Raw genomic sequence first — 13798 nt, 5'->3', positions numbered from 1 at the left:
ACTTATCAACCTCTAGCCATTAATCATAGACTTATCAAAACTAGCCAAGCACATACAAAAAAAATTAAAAAAACCCCAAATAAATTAATTAATTGATAGTTAAATATGTTAGGTAGGAGTCATGAATACCATATTGAAAATTGCCAGTTACCAGGAAATAGAAATACAATTTCTCCTCCTACTATTTTCGAACACAACGTTGATTATCGTTATGTTATACTGCAAAATAAGTAATAAACCAAAAAAAAAAAAGAATAAGTAATTTGGCATCAAAAGAGTATTAAAAAAGAAATATGTGGGAAATGCAATATGATGCAGAAATGCGGAACAAATTTTTTAACATTGGAAGTCAGACGAATATCTTTGCAATCAAGATTTTTTTATATTACCATTTAACTTTTTAAGAATTTTGTACTGATAGTACCATTAAACTCTTGAAGAAATTCTCAAGTTGAAGTCAATTTATGTCTTGAATTACTCAGGAATTGTAGTAGTTTAAGTGTTGACAAAATGAATTAGGGCGTTTTTGATATGGTATGAAGGGATCAAGAAAAAAAATGAAATTTTCCTCCAATAATGAAGTGATCAAAATATAAGTTACTCGCTATCAGATTAAATTACACCATTAAATCATAAGAAATCAAATGTTGAAACGGGAGTACATGGGTCGGGTTGGTTCAGATTTTTTAATTACCAAACCAAATCAAACCAACAAAGTCAGGTTTTTCAATCTCGTTTTTTTCTCGGGTTTTCCGTTTTCTCGGGTTTTCGTTGGTTTTGCGGTAAAATCTTCATAGCATAAAATATGTAACTTGTGCTCCAAATATTTTTTTGGTCCTAGTAAGAGATAACTATATAATATATTTTTCAAGAAAATAACACTTTAATATGAGATAAGTCATAGCATTATACTAAAATATTCAATAACAAAGATAGCAAAATTGCATAAAGAAAATATTGCTAATTAATAAATCATAATAAAAATTAACATAATCTAAAAATACTACTATATAAATCATGCTAAAATAAGTATAGCTAATAAATACTACTATTATTTACATAACTAAGCACTAAAGAAAAAGATAAACTAAGTTATGCATTTTCATTATAAACCAAAGTAAAACTAAAAAATAAATATCCAATATTATCGTCATTTCTAGTGTTGAATTGAATTTCTTTTGTTAGCATTAGTATTGTTTTAAACTTTGTTTGAGTTACTACATTTATGGGCTATAAAATTTATTTACCATTCAAGAATGTTAAGTCCAAACATGAAATAATACGCTAAAAGATAAAACTGTAAAAAAAATTAAGAAATATTTAAAAGTTACATTACAATAGATATTTCTATGTATAAAATATTTTTAAAAATTGTATAAATGAACTCTTGGGTTGGTTTGGTTTCAATTTGATTTTTTTAAGTTAAAACCAAACTAAATCAATTATGATCATTTTTTTTCCAATACCGAACCACAATCGATTTTTTTTCGATTTAGTTTGAATTTTCGATTTGATACGATTTATCGATTTTCTTTGTACACCCCTAGTTGAAACTTTAGTTGCCGATACAAAGTACTGGAGTAACTCATATTCGGACAAAGTTAAGTAAACAAAATTGTGAACTTATTAAAAGGCCATGAAAAGAAAGAACCAACTGTTAGAGAATAATACACGATGTGACATTTGGTTGAGAACTTCACCGATTGAGATGCTAAAACTCGACTTTGTATGTTTTGAAAAAAAAGGTTTTTAAAATAATCGTGTGACGATCCGGCCCGTCGTCTCATGTGTTATCGCCCCGTTTCCCCTATGTTATGCTTCTTCATGTTTCATTATCAGTATTTGATGTGTTAGAGTTGGTTTGGAATGGTTTTGATAAGAAATGAGACACTTAGTCTCTTTTAAGAAGGCTTAAGTTGGAAAAGTCAACCGGATGTCGACTTTTGTGTTAGAGGGCTCGGATTTGAATTCCGATGATTTGGTTAGCTTCGGGGGATGATTTGTGACTTAGGAGTGTGATCAAAAGTGATTTTAGAGGTCCAGAGTAGAATTAGGCTTGAATTGGCAAAGTTAAGATTTTGGCGAATTCCGGTCGATAGGTGAGATTTTGATCCGGGGGTCGGAATGGAATTGCGAGAGTTTCAGTAAGTTCGTTAGGTGATTTGGGATGTGTGTGCAAAATTTCAAGTCATTCGGAGGTGTTTTGGTTGGGTTTTGATCGAATGCCTGTTTCGGAAGTTTTGGAAGAACTTAGGCTTGAATTCGATGAAAAATGATGGTTTTAGCGTTGTTTGAGGTGTTTTGATGATTGGAGCAAGTTTGAATAATGTTTTAAGATGTGTTGGTACCTTTGGTTGAGGTCCCGGGGGCCTCGGGGTGATTTCGGATAGCTAACGGGGTGAAATTTGAGTTGAGGAATTTCAGGTTGCAGCTGATACCTGATATTTTCGCTTCTGCGGAAAATGGACCGCAGAAGCGGTTCCGCAGAAGCGTGAGGAGGGTCGCAAAAGCGGCTTATGGCCTGGTAGGGTAGTTTCGCAGAAGCGGAACCTTTTCCGCTTAAGCGAGTCTGCAGAAGCGGACAGGCGAACGCAGAAGCGATTTTTGTGCTGGAGAGTTAGTTCCGCAGAAGCGGACATTATGTCGCAGAAGCGGCCTTGGATTTTTNCAAATGAAATTCCGCAGAAGCGGTCTAGTAACCGCAGATGCGGTCTTGTCCGCACAAGCGGCTCCCCATCGCAAAAGCGGAAGTTGCAGATGCGACAAAGGCACCGCAGAAGCGGAAACAACTGGTCAGAAAGGGTTTTAATTCCCTTCGCGAAATATTTACAGAACACATATTTTGACTTCGGACTTGGGGTGTTCTTGAGCGATTTTGAAGAGGAAATTCAAGGACTTCGATCAGGTAAGCATTCTTGGACTTAGAACACAATTTTATCATGCAAATACATGAAATTTCACCGAAAACTCAAGGAATTAGGGTCAAAAATGATGGTTTAGGGCTTGAAACCTAAGAGAACAAAAATGGGAATTTGAGGGGTCATTTGGACTCCGATTCTGGTGTTCTTTATATGCATGGACTTGTGGCGAGATAAGGAATCCGATGATGTGAATTTTATAATTTTTCGAGAAGTGGGCCCGGGGCTCGGGTTTTGCCAACTTCGTGATTTTCGATGTTTTTCGAGTCTTTTCGATTGGGTTATATTCCCTTAGCATATTGTGACGTATTCGTTGTGGTTTTGGTCAGATTCGACGCGCGAAGAGGTGAATTCGAAAGGCAAGGGCATAGCAAGCTAGGACTTTGGCCGGCTTGAGGTTAGTAATAAATGCAAATGCTGTGTTGAGGGTTTGAAACCCCGAATTTGCACAATGTAGTGCTATGTGAGGTGACTTGCACGCCAGATAACGGGCGTGGGGTAGAGCACCGTCGGGGATTGTGACTTGGTCCGTCCCGCTTAATAAAATTACTACCTAATTGTTTGTAATTTTGTGATATCCTTATAAAAATGTATTAATTGTCATAATTGGGCATCGTACCAACTACTTAAATCCTTCAGGGATTATTTTTACTGGTTTCTTACCATATTTATAGATATTGAACTCAGTCCTGGTGTTTGACACTGTTTTGTAAACTCAGCCATTTTTCTTAAAGCAGAAACTAAATTAATATTTTTAAATAAAGTTTGGGCTGAATATTTTATACTATTATGCCGAAAGGCTTATGTGATTTTGGACTGATTATTGGATCGGGCTGCACGCCGCAATGGTATGATAATGATATTGATATGAGGCCAAGGGCCTGTTTGATGCCACGAGATGGCTTATTATTGCGCTTGGGCCGTAAGGGGCCCCTCCCGGAGTCTGCACACCCCCAGTGAGCGCCGTCGACGTTAAATAAATGGAGCGGGCTGCACGGCCGCAGCGGGGTACTGGACGTACCGGTTTATGTGTTGCATTGCATATTTAATTGTCATTTATTCTTATTCTGGTGTGACTTTATTATAATTATTTTTAATGTTTACTGTATTATGCTATTGGTTCACGTTGTTGTATTTATAGCTTTGCTTTGTGTTTATTTAGGATTTCTTATCCTCAGGCTTTATTTTTTTTTATTACTTTCTGAGTTGGAAGTACTCACAATACTCCCTGCACCTTGTGTGCAGATTCAGGTACACCGCAGGGTGAGTGAGGACTCGTGTTAGCTGAGCAGCATTATCCGGGAGTATCAAGGTAGCTGCATGGCGTTCGCAGCTCTGATCTCTCCCATCTACCTTTATTATTTTATTCGTAATTTTTCCTAGTCGGATTTGTAATAGGTGGATAATCTGTTTTAGAGGCTCATGTTCGTGACACCAGATTCGGTGGGTTTTTTTTAGTATTTTATTTTGGGGTTTTCGAATGTTAGAGATCTTATCAAAATTTCCGTACTAAATTGGTATTGTGGTAGCGAGCATTTAATTATTTACATAGGTTATTTGGCTAGGGTTGTGTAAATGGTCGGGCTTGCCTAGTAATGTGTTGGGCGCCATCACGACCGGGGTTTGGGTCGTGACAAATCGTTGATGAATATGTGCTGCTCACGAACGCAACTTTTATTTTATTGCAATTTGCAATAATTAACATATCCAAGAATTCGAACTAACAATAATTATATTGTTATATGCTATAAAGGCTGCCCAAACTTGACATGTAATGTTTATCTCAATCGAAGAACCATAACACCCTTATACAACCCCTTCATTCATATAAAAATTTTACTCCTAATAAAATTTACCACTAATTTATATCAGTTAAAAATAGTAAAGATAAATTTCCGTCTAATTTGCATGGAGAGATTAACATGTTTACTGTAATTAGACACATAAATTTTTTTTGGTTTCCCACTCGGTATTCGGTACTCGCATTAGAGTCCGACTAGATCCGGATTCGCGCCACGTAGGGCCTCATTCTGGAAAAAGCATTCCCTATCAAAGAATTTTTCATACCCAAGGCTCGAACCTAAGAACTCTGGTTAAGGGAAGAGCACCCCATCTGCTGCACCACATCCTTTGATGTTGTCTCTTTTTTTGATAAACATTGAGAAATATAACAAAGTTGCAATGACTCCAAGTTGGGCACGTGCTTGCACGAGCCTACCTCCGCCTAGTACATGCGCGCGAACGCACACATACATACACACACGACAAAAGACCTTAAGGATAAAGAGATACTTAGCACTGCACCACATTCTTTATGGGTGATCTTTCAAGTTTGAAAGAAAAACGTTAAGTAGCTTTAGGGGTCGTTTGATAGCCGGTTAGGGGAAAAGTTATTCATGTATTAGGGGTAACATAACTTATACCATGTTTGGTAGCCATTAGTTATTTTGTAAAAAATTCAGCATAACTAATACCATGTTTGGTTGGCATTTTACAATTCTACATAAATAATACATGTATAAGTTATGAGTCAATCTGTGTGTTATTTTATGCGGGGGAGAAGATGGAATAACTAATACATGTATTAGTAATACATGGATAAAATACTGAAATGACAAATTTACCCCTATCAATTTACCACAAATCATTGCCATTTTCTCCAGCAAACTTTTCATTGTTCGTTTTCTACCGCAAATAACAATCTTGTACTATGATATTTTTGAATTACTAAATAAAGTGTGTAACAATATAGCAAGAAATTCAACCAAAATCCAAGAAAGAATTATATACACTACAATTAGCATGACCTTTTTTTTGAATTTCACGTGCACTACTCAAGGACTAATCCTTGCATAACTAATGCATGCATAAGTAATCCCTGCATTACTTATTCTTGCATAACTAATACATACATAACTAATACCTGCATAAGTAATACATGTATAACTAATACCTGCATAACTTTACTAATTACTTATTCTTGCATAACTAATACATACATAACTAATACCTGCATAACTAATACCTGCATAACTTTAAGGTCTTCTGTCGTGCTTATCCTTTGATATTTTTTTAATATATGCAAATTGTAAAAAAGAGACAACACCAATAAAATAAATAGAATTCTAGTATCTACCTAGTACGTACATATATGGTATTTTAGATTTGGGTTCATACATAAACACTAATTATATATGTTGAATATTTTGGAAGCTTGTTATGTTTTGTCCTTAATTCCTTTTGGGGAAACCCCAACCCCAGAAGGCAAAATTCAAAAGGACAAGAACGAGTTATATGCCTCCCCAAACCCAGGAGAGGCAAAATTGGAAAGGACAAGAACGATTTATATGCATTAGCTGTTGTTACGATAATTAGTTTTATAATTTATTCTGTATCTTTTTATTCTTATATTCAAAGAGATTGTGCGCATAGATTTGATACAGTCAACTAAATACGGATTAGTATGATTTTTCCTTTTCCATCACGATCTCTACATATTAACTCAACGAAAATATTTCAAATTATTCTCACCAGTAATTATCTACCTATATCAATTTAGGTGCAATCAAAGTTACAGTTATATTGATCACAATCAATCTAGTATATATTTTTCCAGCTGATACTTCTCTTGACGAAAGAAACCAAACGTAATTATAAGGATGATGAAGTACTAATATCGTCTTAGGGTGTGTCTCATACGATGCAAGTCAGTTTCCTTTAAAATATTTTTCCGTAAAAAAAAAATATTTTCTAGTGTTTAGTTATCATAAAATATTTTCAAGAAAACATTTTATATCAAAATGTAGAACTATTTTGATATATATATATATATACTAGTCTTAGCGTACGCGCGTTGAACGTGTCCCTCGTGTTAATAAAAATAAATTTTTAAAATCAACATAAAAAATATTTAAAAAAATATATTTGCGTTATAACATAAAAATAAATAAAAATTTGCAAGTTTCATAATGATAAAATTAATCATATTAGGAGTTTTGATCCACTCTAGTGATTATTCGTTCAGTTTGTTCTTGTCTCTCGCGTCGCAGCACAAACTATTGGTGATGGACGTCGGTAGAAGAGGAAGAAGCGGGTTGCATGGGGTCGCTCGAGGATCAAGTGGGGAGCCTTGTCTAAGGATAAAGCACAGAAGTTGGAGGGGAAGCTGAGGGTTATGGTGGCCTGTAGGAGTAGTGGGGATGCGAGTGTTATGTGGTCGACGACGGCGAACTGCATTAGGGAGTGTGTGAGGGAGGTCTTAGGGGTCTCAAAGGGTTATTCTGGCGGGCACATAAGAGATTGGTGGTGGAATGAAGAGGTTCAAGGAAAAGTGGAAGCAAAGAAAGCGGCATACTTGAAGTTAGTGGAGAGTACATACGAGGAGGAGAAAAGAGCGAACAAAGTAGAGTATAAGAAGGCTAAGAAGGAGGCGAAGCTTGCGGTCACTAATGCTAAGATTGCAGCATTTAGTCATTTGTATGAAAAGATGGGGGACAAAGGCGGGGACAAGAAGTTTTTCGGTTGGTCAAGGCGAGAGAGAGAAATGCTCATGATCTGGATCAAATGAGGTGCATCAAATACGAGGAAGACAGAGTTTTAATGGATGAGGCTATGATTAAGAGGAGATGACAGACTTACTTTTCATAAACTTCCGAATGAAGAGGGGAACAGAGACATTGTGTTGGGTGATTTGGAGCACTCCGAGAGAAGCCGTAATTTTAGGTACTGTAGGCGCATTAAGGTTGAGGAGGTCGTGGGTGCTATGCGTAAGATGAACAGGGGCAGAGCGACTGGGCCGGACGAAATCGCGATTGAATTTTGGAGGTATGTCGGTAGAGAGGGCCTGAAGTGGCTGATTATTTTTAAGGCGAAGAAGATGCCAGAGGAATGGAGATGGAGTACGATGATTCCATTGTACAAGAACAAAGGTGATATCCAGAATTGTAACAACTATAGGGGTATCAAGCTTTTTAGTCATACTATGAAACTGTGTGAGAGGGTGGTGGAGGCGAGGGAGAGGAGGCCAGTGTCTATTTCTGAGAACCAATTCGGATTCATGCCGGGTCGTTCAACTACGGAAGCTATCCATCTTACGCGGAGGTTGGTGGAACAGTACAGGGATAGGAGGAAGGATTTGTACAGGGTGTTTATTGACCTAGAGAAAGCGTACGACAAGGTCCCAATGGAAGTTCTTTAGAGGTGTTTGGAGGTAAAAGGTGTTCCGGTAGCATACATTTGTGTGATTAAGGACATATTGACGGAGCCAAGACTCGGGTTAGGACAGTAGGAGGAGACTCGGAGCATTTTCCGGTGGTTATGGGGCTACACCAAGGATCTGCACTCAGCCCTTTCTTATTTGCACTGGCCATGGATGCTCTGACGCACCATATTCAAGGGGAAGTTCCATGGTGTATGTTATGCGCATGATATAGTTCTGATTGATGAGACGCGAGGAGGTGTTAATGAGAGGCTGGAGGTTTGGAGACAGACCCTTGAGTCTAAAGGTTTCAAGTTGAGCAGGACTGAGACTGAGTACTTGGAGTGCAAGTTCAGCAAAGTCACGGGAGTAACGGATATCGACGTGAGGCTTGATTCACATGTCATTCCTAAGAAAGGAAATTTTAAGTACCTTGGGTTGATTATCCAGGGGAATGGGTAGATTGATGAAGATGTCACGCACCGTATAAGGGCAGGTTGGATGAAATGGAGGTTAGCATCTGGCGTTTTGTATGACAAGAAGGTGCTCCCGGAACTTAAAGGCAGGTTCTACAGAGCGGTGGTTAGACTGACCATGTTGTATAGGGCAGAATGTTGGCCAGTCAAGATTGCCCATATACAGAAGATGAAAGTAGCAGAAATGAGGATGTTGAGATGGATGTGCGGGCACACGAGGTTGGATAAGATTAAGAATGAAGATATCCGGGCAAGGGTGGGCGTGGCTCCCATGGAAGACAAAATGCGGGAAGTGAGGCTTAGATGGTTCGGGCCCTTGCAGATAAGAAGCCTAGATGCCCCAGTTAGGAGGTGCGAGCTGTTGGCTCTCACGGGTATGAGAAGAGGTAGAGGGCGGCCAAAGAAGTATTGAGGAGATATGATCAGGCAGGACATTGGCGACTCCAGCTCACCGAGGACATGACCCTTGATAGGAAGGTATGGAGAGAGAGCATTAGGGTTGTACGTTAGTAGATAGTGAGCGTTTTTCTGCTCCGTTCTGTGTGTAAGTCTAGTCGGTCAGCTTCGTGTTTTAGTATGCTAGTGGTACATGTTATGTTCGTACTATTTTCTAGGACCTTGTCACTGCACGGATTATTGATATTGCTTTTGCAGGTATATTTTCTGATTCTTAGCTCGTTGGTACTATCTTCCTAGTTATGTTGTTGTTATTATTCTATTGTCGCTTTTCATCTTCTTGTGCCGAGGGTCTATCGGAAACAGCCTCTCTACCCCAGGGTAGAGGTTGTCAGACTTTAAGCCATTGGGCTTTAAAGTAGAAGAAGTGTGAATTGGAAATGGAGGGAAATTGAAAATTTGAAGAAGTGAACTTTTGTCTTGCACTTTGTCCCTCATTGGTGAGGGACAACCACATTTGTGTGCTTATATATAAAATCACTTCTTAAAGCTCTTAAAAGGAGTTGAAGAGAATGAACCCTCGCGCCGTCGTCGTCGCTCGCTCGGCTCGGCTTCGGCTTTGGATTTGGATTTGGATTTGGATTTGGATTTGGATTTGGATTTGTCAAATGATCGATCGATAAGATTATTTTTGGACAAAATTTATTTAATTATTTAATAATTAATTAAATGCCAAATCACTGCTGAAAATACGCCAGAACCCTGCTGAAGGTTCAGAGGGCCTCTCTGGCGGCGGTTCTGCCGCGACCGCGGTAGAACTGCGGCAGGCAGCGTATTCTTCTGAAAAGGCACCTTTTCCAGACACCTCTTCTGATAATTGCCTATAAATTCTGAGGCAAGGCTCCATTTTCAAAACACGAAAAACACTCCAGAACTTTTTTCTTTCTGAATATACTGCATCCTAATTCGCAGTCTCTCTCTCTCAAATTCGTAAGTGTGATTTTGCTCCGTTCTTTGAGTTCGTTGGTATCCTGCAGTTCGTATTGCCACTGTTGCAGGAAGATTTATTCCGTTTTATCCTGGGAGGATTTAATCCATTACCTTGGCAACGTGTGAGGGGGTTAAAATTCCTTAAGGACACACAAGCAAATTGTGGACTCGGAATATTTCTTAAACTCTTCTGTTTTTCCAGTTTCTTTTATTTTTCTAACAGTTTTTCTGATTTTGTGTTTTAACACAGTAACACTCACATCATTCACTCACTCGCTTAGAAAACCAATCAGGGAACTCTTTACTAACCCTCCTCTCTACCTCTGTTGGTGAAAGTCTTCGACCTCTACTTCTTCTAATGTGATGTCTAAATTCACTACAAAGGTATTATATGCATCAATTTTAATCCAATTACACTAAATGTTTTTTATAAATCAAATCAAATCAAATTTCTTACTCAATAAATGGCTTTACTGCTGCCCAATTAAGTAACACATATCGATGAGCTTGAGTTTTCTCCAAAAGAGTCAATGGTTCAGTTGTGGAGCCTCCAACGAGTTTACCTTGTTGAGGGAACATAGATGACAATTCGGAAGCCTCATTATGATTTGGTTCATCGTTTACACGTGTAGGTCGATTTAACCTTGACTCAATTCCCTCAAAATAACGAGAATAAAGAGTCAGAGCTTCTTCAACTATGTAACTTTCAGCTATAGAACCTTCTAGTTGTGATTTATTTCCTACAAGGGACTTGAAATGACCTAATAATCTATAGCCACAATAATAAAATGTTAGAAAAAGCATTTACATCGAAATACTATTACAAGATCTATTAAAATAATTTTGAATAAGAAATATTTTACCTTTCAACAAAATACATCCACCGATAATGTACCGGGCCACCTTGTATTACTTCATCCACTAGATGAACAGTTAGATGAACCATTACAGTAAAAAATGATGGAGGGAATAACATCTCTAGATGGCAAAGAGTTTCCACAATCCGATTTTGTAGCTTTTCTAGGTCTGAGAGGCTTAAGCTTTTCAGACAAAGATGCCTAAAAAAGGAGGAAAGCTCTACCAACGTTGCAACAACCTGGTTCGGAAGCACATTGCGGATTGCTATTGGTAACAATTGTTCCATAAGGATGTGACAATCATGACTTTTTAATCCAAAGATCCTTTTTTGATCCAAATAAATACAACGAGATATATTACTTGAATAACCATCTGGCACTGAGATATTCTTTAAAGTCTTTAGGAAGGCCAGTTTCTTCTCCTTTGGAATTGTAAATGCACCAAGCCGACATTCATCATTCTCATCCGGCCAAAGATCACGCCTAATACCCATATCTTGTAGATCTCTTCGAGCCTTAACATGATCCTTTGATTTTTCAATTAATACGCAATTTTGAATATTGTAAAACTATATTTTATTTGTATTTACAATTTTGTCCAGCTTAAAATGCTTTTACGATAGATAAAAAGAAAAAGAAAATTTCGCTAAGGGGCTTCGTGCTTTTAATATAGTTTAGAAAATATATAAAATATTGATATAAATATAAATATAGATATAACCGTAGCTATTGATAGATATGTAAATAAGAAAATTAAAAATAAACTAAATTTCATTATACATGCTTCCCAACCGTGATAATATCTTGACTTAACTTTCTATATCTATTAAGAAATTGGGAATAACATGTTTTCCATTTAGTAAATAAGATATGATGTTACTTAATTTAATCAAAATATAGCAGATAAAATATTATATTAAGAAAATAAACATGAATTTTCATGCTATTTTGGACAAAAATGTGTTCCTTTCCGTTTTAAAGTAATGTCCATCTTTCTTTTACTTGTCATCAAATAAACTCGTTAAATGTAATTTATTTTAAATTTGTTTTAGTCTTTAAGTTTCAAATTTATACGGCACTTGAGAAGAAGAGTGAAAAGTTCTACTATTTAGTAAGAGAACATTTAAGTCAAAAGCTTATTTTAGTATTTGAATTACAATTATTGGTTAAATATTTGGTGTTGAAGTAATAAATTATAAAAGGAAAGAAATTATATAACTAAAATCTTACTCGAATTCAACTTCTTAATTATATAAGTTTTTACATAGTTCAAATATGAAAAAATTTAATCAATAAACTTCAATTAATTTTTTAATCCTAAATATTAGGAAATAATTATGACCATTCCTAAATATTAGAGAAATAATTTAATTAATATTCCTAAATATTAGGTTATACAAAAAATTAAAAGATTATTTTGTCTTGTGTGAACTCTATTTTTGAAGAATAAAAAAGACGAACGACAATAACGCTATTCGTGTTTTTAATATAGTATTTAGATATAGATAGAGTAACAAAACGAGGAGAAAAAAAAAGAGTCAATTAGCGTGTGTTTGATACGAAGGAAAATATTTTCCTAGAAAATATTTCATGGAAAATGAGTGGTTTTATCACTTACTTTCCTTTGTTTGGTTGGCGAGTGGAAAAAATATTTCGAAAAATATTTTTTAATATTTGGTAAGAGAGTATAAAATATTTTTAGGAAAATACTTTTTTTACATCATGAAAAAAAAGTGCTTGTGTTTGTTGAAATGAAAGAAAATACTTTTTTTTTTAAATATTCGTTTTGTTGAATGATAGAGGTGGGTGGTTGTGGTGGGGGTAGAGGGTTGGGGAGGTAGGGGTGGTGGTTTGGGGTGGCGTGGGTGTTGGTGGGGATGAGGAATGGGGTGGAGAAGGTTGAAAAAGAATTTTGAAAAATATTTTTTCCTTCAATTGGAGGAAAATAAGTTCATGAATAAAATATTTTCTAAAATATCTAAGCCAACTAAATAAGAAAAAATTAGACAACATCAGAAAAATATTTTTTTCGTAGCAAACACACCCTTAGTGATCAATCATTTTTGTTTGAGAGAAGCAAGTTATTGGAAAATTATAGGAAAGTGCTATTCCGCTACTTTTCTTGAGAGGTATCATTTATAGCTTCATTGGCAAAAATTATTTTATTCGAAAATATTTATCTAAATGTGAAATACTTTTGAAGGTTTGAGCAAGTGATATTCTCTGCTGGATATAAATGGGAAGAAAATACAGCAAATTTATAACTGGTAATTGAAAAATAGCTACAGTTTCAAAAGTAATTGAAATTTGGTTACTTTTTTATGTATATAAAATCTGAAAAAAAAATATCTTTAAAAATCCGGAAATATTCCAGCATAATATGCTGGAGATCGAATGTTGTACATATGAGCTTCCAGCATAATGTGCTGGAATTTCATAATGTGCTAAGTTTTAACATAATATGCTCGAAGTTTATATGCAAGAGCTCCATAATCCAGCATATTATGCTGGAACTTTTTGTGTACTGGAATTCCAACATAATATGTTGGAAGTTCATACGCATGAGCTCCATAACTCAGCATATTATGCTGGAACTTTTCGGATTTCAACAAAATAATGGCTATTTTACAATGACTTTACAAATACTGGCTATTTTTTAATTACCAGTACGAAAACTGGCTAGCCCGTGCTATTTTCACAATATACATGTTGACATATAAATCTTTAATTATTTAGCCCAACCAAACTTAAGTGAGTCATATATTCAATTTGTCGCCCAAATCAGCACATCCGATAGATTACGTCACATTTGATTATATTACTAACACAAAACAAAGTTAAAATATCATGGTATAGCCAGTTTTCATACTGGTCAATGAAAAATAGCCAGCGTTTATTAAGTCAATGAAAAATAGCCACTATTTTGCTGCAACAGGGACCGGTCCAGTATAATATACGGGAGTT

The 13798-nt window shown here is 36.1% G+C and overlaps 1 protein-coding gene across 1 annotated transcript; it reads left to right on the top strand.

The window, feature by feature from the left end:
- Positions 7093-8115, top strand: LOC109234790. Its single transcript, XM_019400847.1, has 3 exons — positions 7093-7438; positions 7580-7742; positions 7875-8115. Exons 1-3 carry the CDS (start codon positions 7093-7095, stop codon positions 8113-8115), a joined length of 750 nt encoding a protein of 249 aa, XP_019256392.1.

Source organism: Nicotiana attenuata, chromosome 11 (assembly GCF_001879085.1).
Source record: "Nicotiana attenuata strain UT chromosome 11, NIATTr2, whole genome shotgun sequence".
In the NCBI taxonomy this organism is placed as follows: Eukaryota; Viridiplantae; Streptophyta; class Magnoliopsida; order Solanales; family Solanaceae; genus Nicotiana; species Nicotiana attenuata.
The sequence above is the reverse complement of the archived record's forward strand: the minus strand, read 5'-3'. Positions and strand labels throughout refer to the sequence as shown.